General features: G+C 39.0%; 1 protein-coding gene across 3 annotated transcripts in view; it reads left to right on the forward strand.

Annotated features, from left to right (window-relative positions):
- LOC140360974 (seizure protein 6 homolog) overlaps positions 1-21,490 on the forward strand; it is a 195,942-nt gene that overhangs the window by 62,844 nt on the left and 111,608 nt on the right. For all 3 annotated transcript variants that reach the window (XR_011926945.1, XM_072446514.1, XM_072446511.1), the window contains exons 4-9: positions 2,376-2,568; positions 12,080-12,265; positions 13,117-13,285; positions 13,868-14,034; positions 14,547-14,741; positions 15,826-15,964. Coding sequence is in view for 2 of the 3 variants with exons in the window: in XM_072446514.1 (XP_072302615.1) it covers positions 2,376-2,568; positions 12,080-12,265; positions 13,117-13,285; positions 13,868-14,034; positions 14,547-14,741; positions 15,826-15,964 (1,049 nt within the window). In the remaining variant the exon portion in view is untranslated. The remainder of the gene's footprint in view (positions 1-2,375; positions 2,569-12,079; positions 12,266-13,116; positions 13,286-13,867; positions 14,035-14,546; positions 14,742-15,825; positions 15,965-21,490) is intronic.

The raw sequence follows: 21,490 nt of genomic DNA on the forward strand, positions 1-21,490 counted from the left end.
TACCCAAAGGGACATTCTCTACTACCCAAATTATTACAGTTGAAGGTAAGCGTTGTTTCAAGGTTTAGGTTGTACTGCATTGCCATTACAATAGAGCACAGCTATTCAATTATATTTTCCAGGGGAAGTTTTTTTTAGGTTGTCTCGGGGCCAGACTGAAAAACTGCACCACAATTTTATGTTTTATAGCCAATATCCACTAACAACTCACAATGGTATTATTGTACAATCATACAACAATATTGCTCTGTCACATAAAAACAGGATTGAGCAAACACAAACCAACACAACCAGACTTGAACTAGAACAGATCGTAAGGATTTAGGACTGGACATGTTCAAACCAAGACTAAACCTACTGTAGGTCTTCATTTGGATTACAACTGGGCTGGCGTAAACCACATTTTAGGACTAGACCGCAACATCTGAACCAGTGGTACATTTTACCTTGATGGGCGGGACCAACTCGCTTGGCACTAATTTGCTTTTACTCCTTCACTGTTCATGGCTGGCCAGAGGCAGCACGGTTCCGAAGCTTCATTGGATGGTCCTATAGCCCATTTTACTATGATGGGCTGGACCTGTTGGGCCGCCAAATGAATAGTCCTGCACAAGATCAATGTAATGTCCCTTAAACTAATGGGAGCCACATACTGTACAAGTGTAGTGTGTGAGGAGAAGAAGTGTGAACCAGGTCCCTCTGGGCTTTTGGCTGCAGTGCTGCTGAAGATAAGGCAGTCTGATGTCTCCTGACATGGCCAATGATTCATAATTGAGGCAGGACAGCTGTTGCTGCTGCACTGACAGGTCCCTGGGCGGTGACAGATGATAGGGGCCTCTGGGGCAGCACTGTATATCAGTCCAAATGTTCCCTGTCCACTGTGTCGGCTCACCTGCTCTATGTAATCCTATCCAATAATCAAGTCATTTGTTACTGTACTCCCCAAGATATGGTTTCATTAACATCTGTGCAATGGTGCCGCTGTTATTAGAAAGTATCACACCATTTAAACACGAAGTAGAAAGTGTATAGTTGAAAAGTGGAGCAACACAGATGATGCAGATTTCATAATGTACACTATGCACACTAAACCGGAAAAATATAATTGTGTCTCCAAGTGTTTGTTATTATTATTTAATGTCACTATACATCATTTTACACACACAATTAGAGACAGGGATCTAAATAATGAACCATGCATTTTCACTAAACAGTCATTGTTTGTTGTTTATGGAAAACTGAGTCATGTCAAGTCTGTTTCGACTTGTGGTTACAATCCAATCAGTCAATCCCGAGCTGCCCCTCACATAAGCAGGACAGAGTCACCTCTAAGCTGAGCTCTGTCCATTAGCCCCTGTGCACTCAGCGCCTGCTCCCTTCAGCTGAATGACAGCCTGTCAAAGCCACCAAATGTATTCTGCTGCTGTTGCAATTGCACATTGTGCTCATCTCACCACAGTCTCAGCTTTTCCAGGCTGCTGCACTAAAACTCCTGCTCACTTATTACCTCTGGGACCAGGGCCTGTGGGGGGCTCGCCTTTTTCTGCCTCATGGCATTGGCCGACCTCGGCCCACTGCCTAAGACTGCATTAGCTTGCACAGCCGGTGCGCATCACACTACAGGCTTCAAAAAGACCTGTGAAACTTTCTAGCTTTCGAGTTGATTGCATTTCAGGATTTAGACAGAAAGAAATCATAACCTAAAGAAACATTATCAAAGTCATAAAATAATAAGTAATGAAAACCTTTCCTGTTTTTTGCTCATAACCATTAGCTCTAGATGAACATGGTGCGCTTATGGGTCTGTGGGGAATGAATCAGATGTTGTGTTGAAATGTGTCAGTACTCCATTATCCAGACAGTTTAACTGCGCAGCGCTCTCCTGAGATTCTCACACCAGATTTCAGTGCAGATGCTGCTCAAACCTGTTGAAGACATAAAATGCTGCTGTCAGAGCGGCTCCCTGGCACAAGGAGAGCACAAAGGCATTATAATTTATATGTTTGTACCTGTAATGACAGCAAGAGCTACTCAAAACATCCATCTAGTAAAATGAATAGGCCTATTGGAAGGGAACATTTTACAGTCAGTACAAACATGAATTATACAATACATGCCATCTATTGTTCTTTAGGACAATCGACACACAGTAAAACGCACATCCCCGTTTCTACTTTTTGTGCACTGTTAGGACTCACTGTACATGTCAACATATTTTGATTGTGGTTTGTTTGCATACATGATTGAATTAATATTTCATGTGGTAATACACATAACATATAATCTAATGTTAATGGTCAACATGAGTGTTGCGTTTTCGAGTACGATCATTGCTATGTGTCTGTTTGGCTGAAACTGCCCCTGTGTATTTCCAGGTTGTCAATGTGAGTGTTTTGGACGGGGACCAGGTGACTGTAGAGGACACAGGTGGCAGAGAGCCCTCCATCCTGGCCAATGAATCGGTGCTGATGCGGGGCCTTGTACTGCGCAGCTGGAGCAACCAAATTTCCATCCGCTTTCGGAGTGACCATAAGACAAACCCTGGATTCCTTTTGCTGAGTTACCAAGGTGAGCCCATCAGAAAGCTGTCAGCACTTAAAACAGGCATATTTTTTTAAACACATTTTACAATTTGATGGATGCTATTAATGCCTGCTCTAAGCTACTTGGCAGGGCTCATCCAGAATTGTAATTGTTTTAGTGTGTTTTTTGTTCACGTACCTGTATTATTATGTATGTGGTGTGGGTGTAATTAATTAAGAAAGTGTCAGTCAAGTAAATGCATGAAACTAGAAATAGAAGCTAAACAAAAAATATCACTTTTGAATACTTTGATAGTATTTTATTTTGTTTTTGTTTTGGTAAGACAGTTTGTATAGGAATTAAAGATAGGGATTATGTTAAAAAATGTATCGTCTCTAACTACTAACACTATTCAAAATTACCACCACAAAAAGAAACTTAAACATCTTCCAAACATATTTCTTCACTTTTGTGGTTCATTTTATGGTCCATTCAAGTTTAGTGCGATAGTTAAATCTCATTGATTTACAGGCACATTTAAGATTCCTGATGCAGTGTGAATATATTGTCTGAATTTTGTTCGTTTTTTGCATCGAGATGATACAAAAAATAAAATCGAGATATACATTACTTTTAATATCACAATATAGCAATCTGCATTTGATACACTTGGATAGAAAGATGCAGCACAAACTATAAAGACTGAGCTTGTTGATCCCTGTAACAAATGTCTCACTATTAAGTGTAATATAATTTATTTGATTTACTATCAAACGTACTGACATAAGCGAGCTTTAAACATAGATTTTTTTTTTGGTATTATTAGTGTGAGTCTCTGTGGAGTAAATCTGCGCTGACGTTTTTCATTCCTGTGCCCACGTAACAACTATAGCCACAAAACAGCAGCGGGGTTAGTTACCACATGTTGTCGGTAAATATGACACACGGCCCATAAATTCCTCCTCCTGTCCTCTCCCATGCATTTGGCATGTGTGACATTGATCTCTCCATGTCCACAACAATGTTCGTTTAGCTTAGCAATCACACAAAGTGGCCACCAATTACATGCTCCATTGATTTGAGCTGATGCTGGAAGCTGCTGGTGGACAAAACATTCATTCCCACACCGCAGCGTGGCACTCTTCATCAAAGCTCAAATGACAGCGGGCATGTGAGCGACGGCGCTGACGTGAGATAAATCAGTGCGTGGTCGTCGAGCTGAGTGATGGCGGCGAGGGGTCAACACAGCACGGACCCCGCTCATGTTCGCACACAGACAGATGGAGACAAATAGCCCCGATATATTGTACTGTTATTTAATTTCTCGTCGAGGCTCGTCGTGATGTAGAAGGATCTAAAGAAGAGATCGTATGGTCCAGAGCGGAAGAAGATGGATGGATAGATTTTAATTATTGCTGGGTTTCAGATGGCATTGTATAGACCCTTTAAACGTTTTTTAACACAAATATTCTAAATTCTGGAATGGAGGCAAAAGTGAAGTGGAACAAAATGTGATTTTGTTGGAGAAATTAGGATTAACTTCAGGATGTCACAAAATAGGAAAAAATCAAGGTGGTTTGGTAAAATAAAAACCTCTCGGATACAACATACATTAAGTGCGTTCACACCGCTGCATCAAATTTGCGCCGGACGCCCGAGTTGGATGGCTGTACATTCGAAGGACACACTCACTGCAGATGTGCAGTGGAGGAGTTCTTGTGTTTCCCAGTGTTGCTGTCCCCTTGGTGCGATGGCAGACCAGGGGGAGAAAGTGGCTTTGGTGTATTTACTTTACAAAGTCTAAAAACTGAGGCGATCGGCTCCGGGGCTTGTCTGGGTTCCGCAGATACTTCAGGTGAGCAGAGTTTAGTGAATATCATCATTTGCTCCAAGAGCTGCTTCTGGATGATCTTTTATCGGTGCAGGGTTTGTTTTGGTCCTTTTTCCGTGTAGTGTGTAAGTACGTCACTGGAGCGTAATCTCATCATCAAACAGTTCAGCTTTGTCCAACTTTTCTGCGTTGGACGCTCTGAGCAGGGCGGCTCAAACACGCCTGACGCTCAGCGTCTGACGCTGGATTTTCGCTGCACAAAGGCTCAAAACACACCACAGAAATTCTGGAAGCCGAGGACGGCGTCCACATAGACTTTGAGTGTAAATTGTGCGCTTTGACACTGCGGTCTGAACGGGCCATTAACCACAAATTATAATTTTGTGAAGCTCAAATAAAATGTTGGGGATGAAAATAGTATTTCTAACATTCTTGATAAAGTAAATTAACTAATGTTTGTGAAAATACTAGTGGTTTTATGTCTTTATAACACAAAATAAGACACCATTTTGAATTTGCATTAGAAATGTTATTGAAATATAGCCTCCATTCTGGCCTTTTGAACATTGATAATGTAGGACTGTAAAGGGTCAATTGCTCAACATTTTTTAATTGCTGTTTGGCATTTGAGCTAAACTGACTTCTGTACATATTTTAGTTGGTGAGTAGCATTACCATAGTTACTATAGAAATGTTCATTTGTAGCTTTGTATTTTGGATATGTATATGTAAAATACCAATATGACAAACAAAAAAATATTTTCAAAATAACAATAAAAAATAGACTGGAATAAAAACTTGACGAGTTGCCTGAATTAAACTGTCAAGGTGTGTTGTGAACAAATATGTGTGTAGAATTGAATAAGCGCTCTCATACGTCTATATTTAATGTGGAGAGGGGAAAGTGCATGTTCAGCAGAGTTTCCAAAGGCGTCTTACAAACCTCGAGATGTTTTAATTTGTCAATTCATCTCCTTGGTAAGCACTGGATCACCTTGTCCCACATAATGGCCTGTGAGAAATGTGATTGGACAAGCGTGGAGAAGGAGACGGAGCAGTGGGAGGTTCAGCGTAATTAATATCTGCTCCTGCACTGACTGATGGACACCTCCTGTATCTGCTGAATACTGAGTTTGTCCTGTTGAAATAAAAGAAATAAATTGTCACATTTTTATAGCGCTGTCCTACCTTCAAGGCACTTAAAGCGCTTTACATCAAAGAACCAGTCACCCATTCATACACACATTCACACACCAGTTGTTCGCAGACTCTGGGGGCGGGTTAAGTGTCTTGCCCAAGGACACAACTGCAGTATCAACAATCTGTGTGTCAGTGGATATGACCACTCTACCAGGATGTTAATGTTGAGAGCATGATGCAAACCGCCGACCTTCGGAAGAGAAGTCGAGCATTCCAGTCCAGATTAAAAGATGCACTATGTAACCTTTTCTGGTTGTGTTTATGCGTGTTACGGGCCTGAAACACGAGCATAAAACATCATACAAAATCATAATGAAATAAGTGCTCTATATTATAGCTAGGCTAAAATGTTGTGCTTCTTTTTGTTGACATATTAGATACACAAAAACTATGTTATAATTGGTATGAAAATTCTAAAAAAAAAAGTTTAAATAATCAGGCTTTGAATTAGGTATCAACAAATCTGTTCATTGGATTAGTAAAAATCTTATTAAGAAAGAAATTGTAAAGTTTGGTGGTTTGGTGTGTTTCTTTAAGGGGTGATCTTTATGTCCCTATGGGGGAAATCAATTATATAAATCAGTGGAATAAATTAAATAATAAAACACCTTTAGTTGCATCTTTAGACAATGTTGTTGTTTTCAGGTGACAGTTTATATGTTGAGAGAGAAAATTTACCCCCAAAAAAGAGTTTTGCCTGTAATGACTCAAAACTGACAACAACAAAAAAAAAACACGTTCATGATTGTAGATTTTTGTGAGTTTGAAAAAGGTTGGAATAAAATGGAGTTCATTAGAGTAAACAATTATCTACAAACATAAAAACAGATTCATAGAAAAAGGCTAATCATGTAAATTGTCAGCTGTCGAAGTTTCATAAACACAGCATACAAATTTCTACAATGTATAGCATTTCGTCATTTTTGCAAATCTTAGTTAGTCAGGTAATATCAATTGTATCAGACCTTATAACATCTTGATAAAGTGGGACTTAAATGAGCCATATCGCAGTGCGGAGGACAAGGGGCATCCCCAGCTTGACCAGGCAGTTTGGACTGAATGGCAGAATAGGCTATTTGTGCTGCAGCTGCACTGTTCCTTTTGCAATTAAACTTGGTGCATATATAGTAGGCCTACTTTTTCTTTAGTTGTTGCATCTCTCTCCAAAGCGAGTTGAGGATGCGCAAGGGCAGCTCCACTGTAACCTACGAGTAACATATTAAACAAACACAGACAAATCAGGGTCAAAGCTGGGAGCGGTTTAGATATGTATTTTCTGAATCACAAGGAACATTTCGGTCTTTAGATGAGGAAAATCAATCCTAATATTCAACTAGAAAACATGAAAAAGAATGAATGAAACAAGACATGGGATGCATCAAGCTTGCCAACTTCTTACAAACGTCTAAATCATGTTTTCATAAATGCAACTGAAAGCATCAATAGTTTGCAGCCTGTAGTGTTTATAGAGCCTCGATCTGATGTGCAGAAGAGACTGAGATGGGCTTTGGGTGACGCTAGAGCAGGGGCAGAAATTTAGGGAACAATAAATTCACCAGAATACAGGAAATTATATGATCCCAAGACTCCTTAGGATTGTGATTAAAGCAATATTAAATAGCCTTATTGAATAAATGAAATATATTTAAACAAAATGTATGTATGGGGTCACCACTGAGCGTTCCTGCTTAGGGCACCCAAATGGCTAGCAGTAAATGGCTAGCAGCAGCCCTATCATGTTTAGAGTAAAAATCATAAATCTGTGGGCTCATATCGATCTGCTGGAGCTAATCAGAGCATTGACAAGTGAAGAGGCCAGAGACCTTTCCACCTGACACTAATCCACCGGCCGACCCTGATCCTCTGCTCTATTGACGGGAAGCTCCGGTCCAAAGTTATTTTTTCCTAATAGGCTTCATTGAGTAAATGACCATCAAAATCGAGTGTCTAACCCAGCCACATAAATACCAATAAAGCATGGTGGCAGTGCTGTGTTGGGCCTCTACAAGTGAATCATTTCCCTGATACAACTCTATTGATCACTTTGGAGAAGGAGTGCTAGTATGCTGAGCCAGCGCCAGAACTAAGTGTATTTAGACACGATCAATGGGACACCAAAATCATCAGCTTCATCTCTGTAAACTTTTGTCTAAAACAGGTCACCGGGTTGTTGTAGGTTAATAACGTTGACTTCCACACTTAATCTAATGTGCCCTTCTGAAAAGACATTATCAGCTAATGAAGAGCAGTTCTTCCTAATTTCACAGGCTGAGAAAGTGTGTACACAGCACCATGGCAGCCTAATATCTGCAGTACAAAGAGGGCATGTTTGCTTTCCTTAAATGATGCCCACAAGTTTATCTTTGGACAACAAGTACGAGCAAATTCAACAACCTGTTACTGGATGTAAACAAGCTACAAAAAATACAAATTTGATGTAGCATAATAAAAAAGAAAAGAGTCCTTTACATGATCAAATAGAAGCAGTAAGGGACGTCATATTTTTAAGTGAATAAGACAAATTAAACCAAATGAAAGATTGTGTCTGGCAATTAGGAATTTCATGATATCAACTTTTAATTTTACGAAGAAACATCATAATTTCACTTTAATTATTCACGATTATTTCCAACATGACCAAACAACAGTGAAACGCTCAATTCACCACAATTCACATCTAATTTATGACAACGCATTAAGTAAAGTCAAGGACATAAACAGCCAGATAATTTGACATTTAGGTTTACTTTTTTGGAAATTAAATTGAAATTACTTATTTTTGCTTCTAAAATGTTCATAATGATCGATTAATCAAATATGTGGCCGTCCCCAGCAGTATATCTCTTCTTCTGGAGGACAAAGCTAGATGCCTTCCTCTGCTAATGTCTCGTTTTCCTTTGCTCTGCCTCACCAGTGTTTCACCTCCCCGACAAGAGAACCATAACTACAAAACATAAGCTCCATGTCTGTTTGCCCTGGCCTCACCATGCTATCCACTAATCTCCTCTGCCTCCTCCGTGGCTCTATTATTTGTAATAGCAAAACAATCAGACTTTATGGCCCAGCACTGCATCTAACGGAATGGAGGCGCCACCTAATTTAATACTTCAGGAATTGGCTGCACATTTTTGCCCCTGGCTTTCCCCGTCGCATGCTCAATAGGGATGTAAATGTTGCTATGATAATGGCAATAACTAGGTTCACTGGAGCTAGTGATAAACCAAGAATTGAATGGACGACCCGGGGGCAGTGTACCTGTTTCCCCTGGCGCTCTGATTTACTACCAAAGAAGGGACTGTTTCATTATGTAAGGAGGCAGTGGCCGTGTAACAGAAAAGCTCTATTTTGAAGATTAAAACATGCAGCGTGAGGGCAATTTACAAGCCTCTCTGGGAAAAGTGTGTGTCTACAAGTATATTCTGTGGGTTCAAGTGCAAAGACTAATCGAATGGCCCTTTTAATATCCAATTTTGCCTTTATGCTGTTTGCAAAGACACATAAACGGCTGCCTTCTAAAATTGATCTATAGCACATGGCAATTCTTCTATTATAGCCAGCTGCTGAGTGCAGGGACACTTTAATCATTCATAGAGATTATATTGTTGGTAATATTATTTTTATGCCTGGGGTTTTATGATTACCGGTACTGTGACAATACTCTGAAGTAATGTGGCAATTTAATAATATAGAATCAGCAATTAGTATCATGGTTTTATGAGACAGGAATAATTGTCTATATATGCAAACATTTTGTGATTATGGAAGTGTGGCATTGCAATGACAAAAGCTACAGTGAGGGTGATTCATGTTGAGCAATAAACATTTTGGAATATGCCATTTGGATTTTAATCGATATATGAAGCTCTTTCTCACTCACTCAAAAGTGGTACACATAGGGAGAGGGTTAAACGTATTACTATTAGGAATTAGACAGCGAGTCATATAGCTTTATTTATCAGCATAAACATTAAAAAAGTAACTATAAATGTTATAAAATATAAATTAGCCCACTTTCAACTATAATTTGTATTTTATAGTAATAAAAGATACAGCTTTAAAGATCTCTGCCCACACAAACAAACCCCAAATAACCTTCACCATATTAGCATAAGTAGATTAAGGTGTTTACAGTATATGGCCTGTGGCTGATTATTATCATAATTGCTTTTAAGGCTACAAACATACATTCTGTGAAGGCAGGCTTCCAGTGTGGCCTTTCTCTGTTGTTTTCTAATTACATCTGCTCTCATTTGGACTGTGCCTGACATCCATTATGCTTACACATAGTGTAGAGGATGCTAAGTCACAATAAAGTTGCAGCTTTTGTAAAAGGTTCTGTTCTTTTACCACATTTTCAAACAACAGCCCAATTATAGCACTTCTGTTCTGTTCTCTCATTCTCACAAGTTTAAAAGTTTGATAATTAAAGCGTTCACACTAATGAGGTAGAAGAGTGCAGTTATTAGACGGGAAGGACGGTTGTTTAATAGCTTCCATTACAGACTTGGTTAGCCTAATTCATTATTCGTGAGAAATCTGCATCACCCGACACTATTTGTTTAAAAAACACACAAAGAAATGAGCCCACTAGCATTGATCTTTCCCCCATTGCAATGAGCACAGTTTGACAAGCGCCTCACTGCTAGTTCCTCTTCCAGTTATCACATTACACACTCATTACGATGCTCCAGTGATCGGCGGTGGTTTCATTTGTCATGGCGGCACAAACCAGACACAGAGAAGCTTTTTATTCCTGTTAATTACCTCAGCATCGCAAACATGTCATTATACATTTGCATACTGTATGTACCACTACCCAGTAATCAATTAAGGGATGGATCGTTTGAAACAATGTTAGGAGAGTTCAAATCAAAGGGTTAGGGGAGATAATTCAATAAATGCGTTTTATGTTGTCTATGCTCTGGACTCATAGTCATTAGGTAATTAACATTATAGTATATAATAAGAAAAACCTTTTAAAAGGTCATATTTTCAGTGTTTACGAGAGTTGTCGCCAGTTATCTGCCTTGCATTTAAAGGATAGAACAAGATTTTGTGCAACAGCTTATGAAATAAAATAGCCACAATATTGTGCACACATGTGAAAAATGATTTTGTATATATAGTTTGGGACAATAAAAGGGTTGACGCTGGTGAGTTACAAAGTTAAAAAAAAGCAGTGCTTCAGTGACAGCGAAACATTTTCACAAAATAATTCAGAAATGGTGAGACCAAATTTGTGAACATCGTACAATCTAATAAATTATGTCAAAATCTCGTGTCTCATTCTCGTGGACCCCATCCTGTGTCTAGTCTCATCAAAATGTTGTCTCGTTCAATCCCTGTAACGTGTTGCTGGGGATTTATGTAGGATTCAGCAGCATCACATCTTTAAAATCCACATCTCGCTACCGTCATCTGCAGCTAACCACAGGTGGGCTCATCAGCATGTGTCCAGCGCTTTGTTGTGATGATGTAAAAGGACAGGCAGAAATCCACTGGAAGCCAGCGCGCTTGTTTCTGTTATTATTGATCTTTATTTAACCAGCAAAGTCCCACTGAGATTTAGCATCTATTTCTATTGTACATGTTTTTATTGTCCTGTTTTTATTGTGATGTTTTTAGTGTCAGTGGAGCACCCAGAGGAATCCCACACAGACAAAGGCAGAACATGCAAACTCCACACAGAAAGAGTCAAACCCAGGACCCTCTTGCTTTGAGGCGAGGGCACTTACCGCTGCACCACCGTGCCATTATCAAGTTATTGTAGATCAACATTTCAAATGTCCTAAAGAAAAAATAAATATCCACGTGTGTCATAGGTTTTAATTATATATCAGACAAAAGCATCATGTTTTTAAGTTTGAGCCACAGAAAATTCCCACAGAAAAGTTTCGTTTTTTTATCATTATTGTGATCATTAGGGGTGTTATAAAAAACTGATCCACTGATATATTACTTAATTTAGTAAAACAATATTGATAATGCAGGCTGCAGTATTGATGTATTTCCATACAAAACTAAGTTGTGGCATCACTACAATCCTGTTGCTTATTTGGATAAATATAATTGTTTATGAAATGTATTAATATTCACGGTTTTGATTATCTAAATAAAGTATAGTTCATACATTTCTTGCTCAAGTGTAGTTAACAAAGACACATTGGTTAAATTAGTTTCTTTAGAATAGTAATGTATCCTCATACACAGTATTGCCATGATCAGTATCATTTGCCATAAACTGTCTCAGATTTGGAGCCCAGGCCTGGTGTTTATGTGTATAAAACCTGCAATTTAATATTAAACCATACGCTTTTTATTGTATTTTCTGATAACCCATCTGGCCTCTTCTACACTTGGGAAAAGTCCAATCTTCGTAAGGAAGATAGGGGCAATATTTGAACTGATATCTCCTTCCATTTATCAAAAGCTAAACTATAGTCTGTTCCTGGTTTGTACGCTCGACTCCAACACTAGTTTATTTAACAGTGTGCTGACATAATATTTGTCTTTCTCTTTCTACAGCATTTGTGTTGAGCTGTGCGTTCCCTAAGGAGCCCACTGGTGGAGAGGTTTCTGTGACTCACCTTCATCCTGGTGGAGAAGCATTTTTCAGCTGTTTGACTGGCTACAAGTTACAAGGGCCTAAAATGCTTTCATGTCGCAACGCCACCACACCATACTGGAGCGGGAAGGAGGCTCGATGCATAGGTACGTACAGTAACCTATTGTGCATTCTATTGTGTATACAGATAATTATTCTATTCATAGTGCTGTCTGTACCAGGAGAAAAAAGAAAAATCACCTACAGGCCCAGAATAAAAGAATAAAACAGATCAGAATTTAATTAAACATTTAATTGTTTTCCTTCCTGTTACCTGAGGGTTAATTGAAAGTTTTGTTAACTATTTATATTCTTTACATTTACCAAGTCAGTTATGGGGCCAAAAGGCACACTGCAAACGTCAAACCATATGCTATAACAATAACAATGAATTCATAATTGAATTTGGTCAAAAGTCCCTCGCCCAAGTAGTTAATACAATATAATAAAAATGTATTTATGCAGAGGAGTATTTTTATGTTGTTTTCTCCTGCTGTGTTGATTACTTGCGCTCTGAGGCCAAATGAGCATGTTTGCATGTGATTAGCAGTACATCTGTATTCTTTAGGAGTCAGGACACAAAAGGACAATTGGACCTGAGTCACATGACCGCTTTAATTAGAACTGGTCTACAAACAGAAACTCTGCTTCTCCTGCTGCTAAAGGCTCCTATGCCAGTTCCATTGAGCTTGTGTAGCTGCTCACTGGTGATAGTGAACTCGCTGGTGTTGGCTTCTCCTCTTTACAAGTCCATCACATGCAGTCACACACTCTTAGAGCCAGGTGAGGGGCTCGTAGTGTAGCCCAGGCCACAGTCCACTGGATACAGATGTAATCTGAGCTCAGACTGGGGAGGCTCTAAAACCTCAGCTCCACTCCGCACCATTACTCTTCTCATTTTGAGTCCCATACTCTCTGACTGGTTTGTCTTCAGTTCCCTCTCTCTCTTCTCACACAGCGTCCTGCGGAGGCATGATAAAAAACGCCACCTATGGTCGCATAGTCTCGCCTGGTTTCCCTGGCAACTACAGCAACAACCTGACGTGCCACTGGGTTCTGGAGGCACCTGAGGGGCACCGTCTGCACGTCCACTTTGAGAAGGTGGCTCTGGCAGAGGATGATGACAGGTAATGTGTAGGACTGCATGGTACTCTCAGAAACTGCAGTAAACATAGCACTGTTTTACCAAGATCGTGCTTGTTTAGCCATAGACATACCCCACATCCTTTATAGAAAACCCTATTGCAATTATTGTCTTCATAAACATACTGACATACTGGTAGTATCAATAGTGTTTCTCTAAAATCATGTAAGCGTATTCCCACAGCTCTGCTCAAACAGCACGCTGCAGTGTGTCTTCATCTAATGTTTAGCCAGATTTAAGTCATCTTTGTGACTAACAGTGTGTCTGGGGAATAAAGCTATAAATATCCATAACCTGTAGGGACTGTCTGATGAGTTTGATGAAAAAAGCTTTTTATCATTACATGACTTGAACAGAGCTGGGTTACACCGAAGAAGTTAAATTGCTACAGAGGACAGCAATAACATTACATTTTGAGTTCTGCAGCTACTGATCCATAAAGTTATTAGATTTGCAAATGGAACAGTGAGCAGCTCATATGAAACCTTGTAATGTCTTTACTTTTTGTCTTACACCTCACTGACTTCCCCCTTTAATCCCCCGTCTGTGTAAATGTGTGTTGTAGGCTGCTGATTAAAAATGGCAATAACATCGACTCTCCGCCCATCTATGACTCCTACGAGGTGGAGTACTTGCCCAATGAAGGCCTCCTCAGTACGGGACGCTACCTGTTTGTGGAGTTCACCACGGATGGAAGCTTGACTTCCACCGGGGCAGCGATCAGATATGAATGTATGCACCGCTCACTTTATTTTATTCATTTTCAAATAAATCAAAAGCATAGAATACATTGAATAGTTAATTTGTAAAAATGGATATCTCAGTTCTGAAAGCGTGTCACCCAAGGGTTTTTCTTTTTTTTAATTCAATCTTCTACTTTAATAACAGTATAGCTGAAGGGATTGGTTCAAGAAGAAATTGAAGAATTTGTTTTCCACTAAAATGGGTTTGGCTTTTGAAAACACTGACAAGAGTAAATTATAACCATTTGACAGTTTCTGTTACAGAAGTTAAAAGAGAAATGTTACAAACAAACTAGTCACCTGCAGTTGTAGAAAAGGATTGAAAGAACAAAATAATGTAATATCTACATTTGCTGACATGTAAATAGCTGTGTAAAAGTAAATTTGAGATGGAATTTACATTGATGGGCAATATAATGGTTAAAGTATTTCAAATATTGTGAGTAGTGTAATATACTGTATCCCTGTGATAATCAACCATTCATATTTTTATTTCTGCAGCTTTTGCGAAAGGCATGTGCTACGAGCCTTTTGTAAAGAACGGAAACTTCAGCAGCTCTGACTCCTCGTATGGAATGGGGGCTGTAGTGGAATTCTCCTGTGACCCGGGCTACACCCTTGAGCAAGGCTCTGTTGTGATTGAGTGTGTTGATCCAGAAAACCCCCAGTGGAACGAGACCGAGCCTGCGTGTCGAGGTCAGTCACCATCTTATGCATATTTTCATCCTCTTTAGGTTCTTTCTGGAGACGTAGTTTTGCAGATGCTAAAGAACCTTCGCTTCCTTCCAGTGTATTTCAGAAATTAGCGAATCCTTTCGACTCAAATATTAAAGCTAAACTTCCAGCCTTCCTCTGATCCTTGATACATTTAGTCTTATTATTAACAATAGAGAGTGTGCTGGCAGGGCAGATTTCAGAAGTGGCCAAGATTAAAGTGTACAAAGGTTGCCTGCAGACGAACTCGGAGTGTTGCGCACACTAAGCACTGCACTAAATAGCTGTCTACCCTTAGTGGCCTTTCCTTCTTCACTTCACATCTCCCAAACACAACACCCTGACCTCACCACCAGGCTTTGTTGGCTGCATGGTCATCCTGACACATAGCGAAAATTGAAAAGCTTTCTTGTAAAAATAGAAATGAGAAAATTAAATTTCTGTGCCCTCTGGGTCATGGTCACTCAGGGGTTTAGTGCCAGTATGCAGTTTTACAAGGTTCTTATCAAGGAGCTTGCACATATATTATAAGTTTAAATGCAGTGCATGTCCTCTACTTTACTGTTACTAATATAAATAAATATAAATATTTTATTTATAAAATAGAGATACCTAAAATACATTACATCCAGTGAGAGTGTAACGGTCAAAGAATATTAATATTAAATATGCACTGGAATTATGATATAGTCATGACATAAATATCGAAAGTTTTCTTGTTAAAACTGAAACACTTTTTTCAAGTGAATGCAATGCTTTTCCTAACAAAACAATTTAATATCATTTATAATGATGATTGAACTTCAGTTCCTGAATAAAAGTGTCTTTAGTTTGTGCGTTTATGTGGTAGTATACACAGTCATTTGAAGAAGAAAATATTAGGTATAAAAAGTGACGGGGAAAAGGCAGTTTAAAGCTTTAATCTGTAGCCTTCTGCAGTGCAGCACATCTTTAGTTTGTGGAAGAAAGAAGAGAAATGCTTTAAGGATGTTATTTTTGGTTCTAAAGAGAACTGCTGTCCAGATAATGGCTTTGAAACGCTCACGCTGTGTTATTTGTGTTGCAGCTGTGTGCAGTGGGGAGATCACAGACTCGGCTGGTGTTGTGCTGTCTCCTAATTGGCCCGAGGCCTATGACAAGGGACAGGATTGCATCTGGGGCATCCACGTGGAAGAGGACAAGAGGATCATGCTCGACATCCAAGTGTAAGGGTGCACCCAGGTGTAGGAGCAGGAGCTCAACAAAGCGACCTTGAGACGTTAAACACCTCATTCCTCTGTATGTCCACAGGACAACCAAACCACGTCTGTGTTGTAAATTAGATTTTTAAATTTCCACCACATGATAAATTCTGTGTTGTTTCCAGCTCGCTCTCTGACCAGATTAGTCAGTGAGCCTCCCCGCACCCACTTCCCTGGTGCGCATCTTGGAGTTGGCTTTGAAATGAACACGCTCTGGCAGAGAAGTACTCTCAGCCACTTGTTCTGCCATCGCAAACTATAATTCAACACGCAGGGACGACGCACACATGCAGATGTCATAGAGCATGTATATGCGCCCAGTCTGCTCTTCAGCCATCAATCTTCTCTGAATGCCCCATCCATCATCACACGGGCACATACACAGTCACAGCTGTTAGCCAAGCAGCTGGGGCCACTGTGGAGCACTATCTGAGGAAACAAATTCAGACCATGCTTTTCTGGACTAAAATAACAGTATCTAGTTATGCACATTCAAATCCTGTTTTTGCTGTATATAATTGCCTCACACTATTATTTCTATGAACATACAGCCTATGCAGCAAGCAGAATACAGCATAAGTAATTTGTTTTAGAGCCTCAAGCATTCAGTAGTGCATGGGCTGCAAAAGGTTAAAATTAAACCAGCGGGAATACAGCCAAGGGTCACAGAAAGAATAGACACAGCATACTGAAATCAGACAATTGTAAGCTGTTGAATCCAGTGGTCACTCACATGGTGGATTTTCAAAATTACATTTTGAATTAATAAATGTGGTTTGATTTGCCAAAGTGCTGTATTTTTTATTTATTTTTTAAATACAACTTTTTTTTTTAAATTGTAATTACTAGAAAAGTGTAAAAGCATACATGATGCAAATGTTGGTAAATCTCCACATCATATTTTCTTCAGAAGAAAACATACACTACAAAACACATCCAAATTCAGTGTCAATAAAAACAATGTGCAATTTGAATGTCAGTTGCACTTCTGCCAGATGATCTTGACACATTTCAGTTTGTCATTTCTGTGACTCAATCCATATCAAATAACGTTTTACAAACTATTCCAGTCTTGATAAGAACCTTATGCTGTACTTCAATGGACCACTTTATAAATTAGTGCCATTTAAACCCAAATGAATTAACTGCTAATATTTATTGTCACAACAGGACAGCATGAGTAAGAGCATAAAAAGATTAAGAGTACTTAGGTTTAAGGGGACACCTTAGTGTTAGATTGAGGCTGCTGATTAAAAATTGCAATAACCTAAATTAGCCTTAATGAGAGCAGGGTTTAAAGTCATTATTCGGGTTGAAAAATTAAGTTAAGTTGATCCATAGAGCAAACAGACAGGCGTGGTAGATTTATCAGCCCCAGTTGCAGTGTGAATACAAAACAGGTTTTTAAAATATCTTTTTGAATTATAATGTACACAGATTGCTTAATGGCTCTGTGTTGGAACAAAGAGGCTGGAGAGCGCTTGGTTTTGGCTCAGCCCACTCCATTACTACAGTGCACACAATGCCCTGGCTCTTATCTCCAGGATTATAGACATGGACACACGAGCAATCAGTCAAATATGAGGCATATCAAAGGGAAAGATGGCAGAGGCGGAAACATGTATTACAGGATTCTTGTGACCTCGTGAGATAAAGTGTTGGACATATGTCACTGAACCAGCCCTAAAAATGGAGATTCATTATATTCAGTTTGGAAAGACTCTACCCACCTCTGGTCACAATATAAACTATATCAGCATTATATACAATGCAAATAATTAAATTAAATTATAATTTGTTCGATTGTCAGAAGAAATATTGCGACTCAAAGAAGTCCTTTTAATTCCTTCAACTGTAAACCTTTATACAGTTATTATTTGTAACTTTTTTATTGCACAGATGTGATTAGTTTTGGGCAAATGTAGAGAAAAACAATCTCTTTCTCACATTGTTGGACTCTTTGGGGCTTTTACCTTCTAAAATTCTGTCTTCTCACTTAGTTAAGAATCTGTAATTCAAACATTTTTTAGTTCTATAGCAACCTTTAAAATTTGTTGAATTGATTAAAACAAGAATTATGTATTTCTGCTTGAATAATAATAATATAACCAACCAATTATTGCTGTAGATTTCTTGGGGTTTTGCAGCCTTGACCCTTTTCCTAATACATGCTTCTATGAGTTTGCTTTAATCCAAGCCACTGCATCGCAGGGTTGGCCTCTGTCTGTGAATTAATGGCGTTGTGGGCAGTTCTGGTTTATCTCAAGGTTGGTCATGCATGGCCTTCATGGCAGCGTATACCGCGGCTTGTTTGATCCCCACAGATCCCTCTATTACCCTTCTGTCTGCCGTCCTCATCATTAGAATAGCATTCCAGGAGGCTGGGTCAACATATCATTTGTGTTTATCTGTGTGCGTGCGTTGGCCGTGTTGAAGTGACAAAAGCTTACGTGTGAGAGCCGTCTCATTATTAGGGTGGGCACACACTTCCATACAGTAATGAGAATGTTTGGGGCATTATCATTCATCACTGTGCCTGCGCTGGCAATTACACTAGAGCAGTGTGCATAATGAGGGTTGATTAATTAATTTAGGCCAAACAGGAGGGCCGGCTCTCAGCTAATTAGCATGGAGCAGGAGCAAGAGACAAGAGGTTACGGCAGATAGTCTCACCTAGACACTACACCAGGGGAGTTGAGATGTACAGCCGTTCACTAACAGCACAACTTGTGGATTACAAATTTTATTTTATTTAAATTACATTCAGGTGCAGATATCTGTACTTTCTACTCCACAATATTTTGAACTGGGCAGAGAAGTAAAAAGTACTTTCTGTATGGTTTGAGGGTCATTCATAGCACATTCATGATGAAATCGTGCCTAAAGGGTCTGATTTCAAATCCTGGCTTTAAGCAGACAAACATATACATATAAATACTACTACTACTAATAATAATATTAACAATTATTGTAGCAAAAGATTTACAATATCTTTATTTATAAAGCACTTTTGAGATCAGCGTTACAAAGTGCTTTACAATACAAGCAAATCAGCAAAATAAGACATATAGTAAACACAGAAAAATATTAAATCAATAATAAAATAGAAAAATAAGTAAATCAGTTTATCAATAAAAACAATGAAGTAAAAATAATAATCTGAAAGCTATTTTAAAAAAGGACCATAGGCAACATGAAATACTTATTTTTTTTCTAAAGAAAGGTCTTTACACAAATTACTTCATAAATAAATGCAGTTGCTACATTTGACTCAAAACTTTAACTTCAAAATCTGTGTGAAATCCTTGTACTTTTTTACTGCAAGCATATTTATAAACTGGTCATTATTTTGCGCATGCATCTGTACTTTTACTGACGTAACAAAAGTGAGTATTCCTCCACCGCTGTCCCTGAGTAGATGTGTAATCCAGGCAGCTTTGAGTCAAATGTGGTGTACATCCTGGACAATGGCCTGTTAGTTAAATTTGATTCTATTTGAAAAGGAACAACAACATGAAACAATTTCAGTGGGTCCGAGAAATTTGCACTCACGTTCATCCAATTTGGAAGATATCTGTACTCCATATTTCCCTCTAAGTGCAGTTCTTAGGCTGTTCCTTGGCAATTTGTAATGCAGAATAATGTTTGTTGCCGCAGAAAGGGCCTAATTGCTGTGAGGCTGGAGCACTAATCACTTGGCACATTGCATACTTTGAGCTTCTTGTTTGGTTTGTGCAATAGACAAAGGATAAAAATTAAATAAAAATTCACAGCTTTTAGTTGTTCACTAAGTGCTTTTTAACTATTCAACACAGCAAGGACCTCCAGGTAAGAACGTTAGTCAGTTGTGAACTTTGAAAATAGACAGACTGGTTGTATAGAGCCCTCACTTGGACACTTTGAGTACTGCATGTGCTTTTACTCAGGTGTCAATGGAAGATGGAACGCTTTCTCGCTGAAAACAATTTTTCCATCAGTGTAACAATACAAATGTCAAATATGAGTTTGAAAAAATGGCTTATGCGTGGCTGACAGGCAAAGGAACTTTTATTGTGTAAGAGTTAATGGAATTTTACTGTTTTTCTTCAGATTTGACTTGACAGGTCAGTTAAGGTGACAAAATGGCTTGAGGCTTGTACATAACGCAGCTGTCAGCCACCACATCTGCAGGAGGCAGCGAGCACCATTGGTATGCTGAAGACATGCGTGGGGAAAGCATACAGTAGTTCAAACAGACCTTGAAATAACTAGAAAGTTGACAAATGCTATGGTTGAAGATCCATCCATCCATTTTCTACCGCTTGTTCCCTTTCGGGGTCGCGGGTGACTGGAGCCTATCCCAGTGACTTTGGGCCTTAGGCGGGGTACACCCTGGACAGTGGCCAACTTGTCGCAGATGGTTGAAGATTAGATGCTGTATTATGTCTAGTGACCATGAGCACTCTAGCACCTATAGCCTTATCCTGTGTAATTTTGTACATAATAATAATCATAGATTTGGAACAACAATGTTGCATTTGTAGTTTAACTCTTAACAGATTGGACTGCTCTGCCTGAAGCGATTGGTCCGGCAGGTGGGATGACAGTTGGTTGAAGTTGGGTCCATATTGGTGCAGAGAGAGCAGCTGAGTGGCCTGTGGAGTCGCACTGTAGCAGGAGCAAGTCCACACTGAGGATCTGCATGTTGGCATGTGTCTGTGCTGTCACTAGCTTTTGGATTTGGACTCAGACCAGTGTGGAAATGCAAGACCAACACTGGTTCCAATATTGTGTTTGAAATTCAGTCATGAACTCTTTTAAAACAGAAAATTACATTTGAATAGCTCACACTAGTTTTATATACAGTATATACATAACAACAAGAGATACCTATTATAGGCTTATAACCTATTATAAAAGGCATATTTTTGAAGGAATAAAACGTTTTAAAAGATTCTGCAATGTATTTATGTATTGGGCACTGTATTATTGTTTAGTGTTTTTAATGTTTTATAATATATATCCATGTGGTTGCTTTACTTTGAGCTTTCCAATGTGGTTTTCAAACTGCCAAATGGCAAATAACCTAGCTAACCAAAACTGGAACAACTGGCACTACCTTTACGGCCACAATATTTCAACATTTGGGTTGTTATTTAACTAAATATTAAGGCTATAACCCACCCATTGTGAATCATCTATGAACTTTCAGTCGCAATTGAATCAATCTTTCATCAAGAAGGCTTTGAATAGTTGCAAATCCATATAGACGTCAGCAAGGTCAAACATGGTTAAACACTTGATGCATAAAAAGCTGCATAGTACATACAGCGCTGAAGGTGAATTTCATGAGGCTTTTCAAAACTTCTGCTTCAACATTTCTCTTGTCGGCACCTCACAAAGATCCTATTCCACTGCAGTATTCAATTCTTGTGATTTGGTCCACACCATCATTACCATTGTGCCCGCAGCTGCTGATTGTGGGCAGAAATGGAGGTCTAAATTGTCCCT

Source organism: Eucyclogobius newberryi, unplaced genomic scaffold, assembly GCF_026437365.1.
Source record: "Eucyclogobius newberryi isolate DKJ021-1_F unplaced genomic scaffold, fEucNew1.0.hap1 SCAF_15, whole genome shotgun sequence".
Classification (NCBI taxonomy): domain Eukaryota; kingdom Metazoa; phylum Chordata; class Actinopteri; order Gobiiformes; family Gobiidae; genus Eucyclogobius; species Eucyclogobius newberryi.